The sequence below is a fragment of the Plectropomus leopardus genome, unplaced genomic scaffold, assembly GCF_008729295.1.
Source record: "Plectropomus leopardus isolate mb unplaced genomic scaffold, YSFRI_Pleo_2.0 unplaced_scaffold16740, whole genome shotgun sequence".
Lineage (NCBI taxonomy): Eukaryota > Metazoa > Chordata > Actinopteri > Perciformes > Serranidae > Plectropomus > Plectropomus leopardus.
Window position 1 is genome coordinate 1 of NW_024617989.1, and position 1,148 is coordinate 1,148.

Genomic DNA, 1,148 nt, shown 5'->3' on the forward strand with positions numbered 1-1,148 from the left:
CTCGTCACGATTCCTCCACAGAATGGACCAGAAGAGTTTAGAAGTTCCCAGTGATCAGTCTGCCCAGTGGTATAAAACAAACATGGACTCCATATTTATGGTCTGTACATGAACGAACACGGCTATTATATCTAATCTTATCTGTTCCATGCTTCATTTTTAGAGCAGTGAATTTTCAGTCTATCCAACGTGGAGCTGATGTTAAGTTCCATGAATTATGTTTGATTGTGTCATTTAAATTATAATCTGTTCCAGCTGCTGGAGGAGAACATAGTCAATTTTGTGAACAACGAGCTTAAGAAGATCCAGCAGGTTCTGAATCCAGACTACCCAGAATGCTTAGACAGTCAGGGGGAGGAAGATGAGATGTTGGACAGTGAGGATGAAGATCTGACTACGACCGGCAGAGAGGCTTTTCTGGAGATCACACTGCACTTCCTGAGGAGAATGAAGCAGGAGGATCTGGCTGACCGTCTGCAGAGCAGTAAGAGGATTTCTCTAAAGATTTAACATGTTGGATAAAAGGGATTTTTACTGATGTCTCAAAAAACAGACAAAAATATTAATGTATGGGAATAAAGTGTTGAAATAAATACTTTATCATTTATTCATTATTTGCTGTGTGTGTCTTTCAGGATATCATCTTACAGTTTGTCAGCATAAACTTAAATCTAAACTGAAGAAGAAGTTCCAGTGTGTGTTTGAGGGGATCGCTAAAGCAGGAACCCCGACCCTCCTGAATCAGATCTACACAGAGCTCTACATCACAGAGGGAGGGACTGCAGAGCTCAATGATGAACATGAGGTCAGACAGATTGAAGCAGCATCCAGGAAACCAGACAGACCAGAAACAACCATCAGACAAGAAGACGTCTTTAAAGGCTCACCTGGACAAGACCAACCGATCAGAACAGTGATGACAAAGGGAGTGACTGGCATCGGGAAAACGGTCCTAACACAGAAGTTCACTCTGGACTGGGCTGAAGACAAAGCCAACCGGGACATCCAGTTCACGTTTCCATTCACGTTCAGAGAGCTGAATGTGCTGAAAGAGAAAAAGTACAGCTTGGTGGAGCTTGTTCATCACTTCTTTACTGAAACCAAAGAAGCAGGAATCTGCAGGTTTGAAGACTTCCAGGTCGTCTTCA

The 1,148-nt window shown here is 42.7% G+C and overlaps 1 protein-coding gene across 1 annotated transcript; it reads left to right on the top strand.

Annotated features, from left to right (window-relative positions):
* Positions 1-22: 22 nt before the first annotated feature.
* LOC121964693 (NACHT, LRR and PYD domains-containing protein 3-like) lies at positions 23-1,141 on the top strand (the record flags this gene model as incomplete). Its single annotated transcript, XM_042514892.1, has 3 exons — positions 23-100; positions 256-484; positions 636-1,141. Coding segments are annotated over exons 1-3 (813 nt in total), but the record flags the coding sequence as incomplete, so codon positions are not given.
* Between the last annotated feature and the right edge of the window lie 7 nt (positions 1,142-1,148).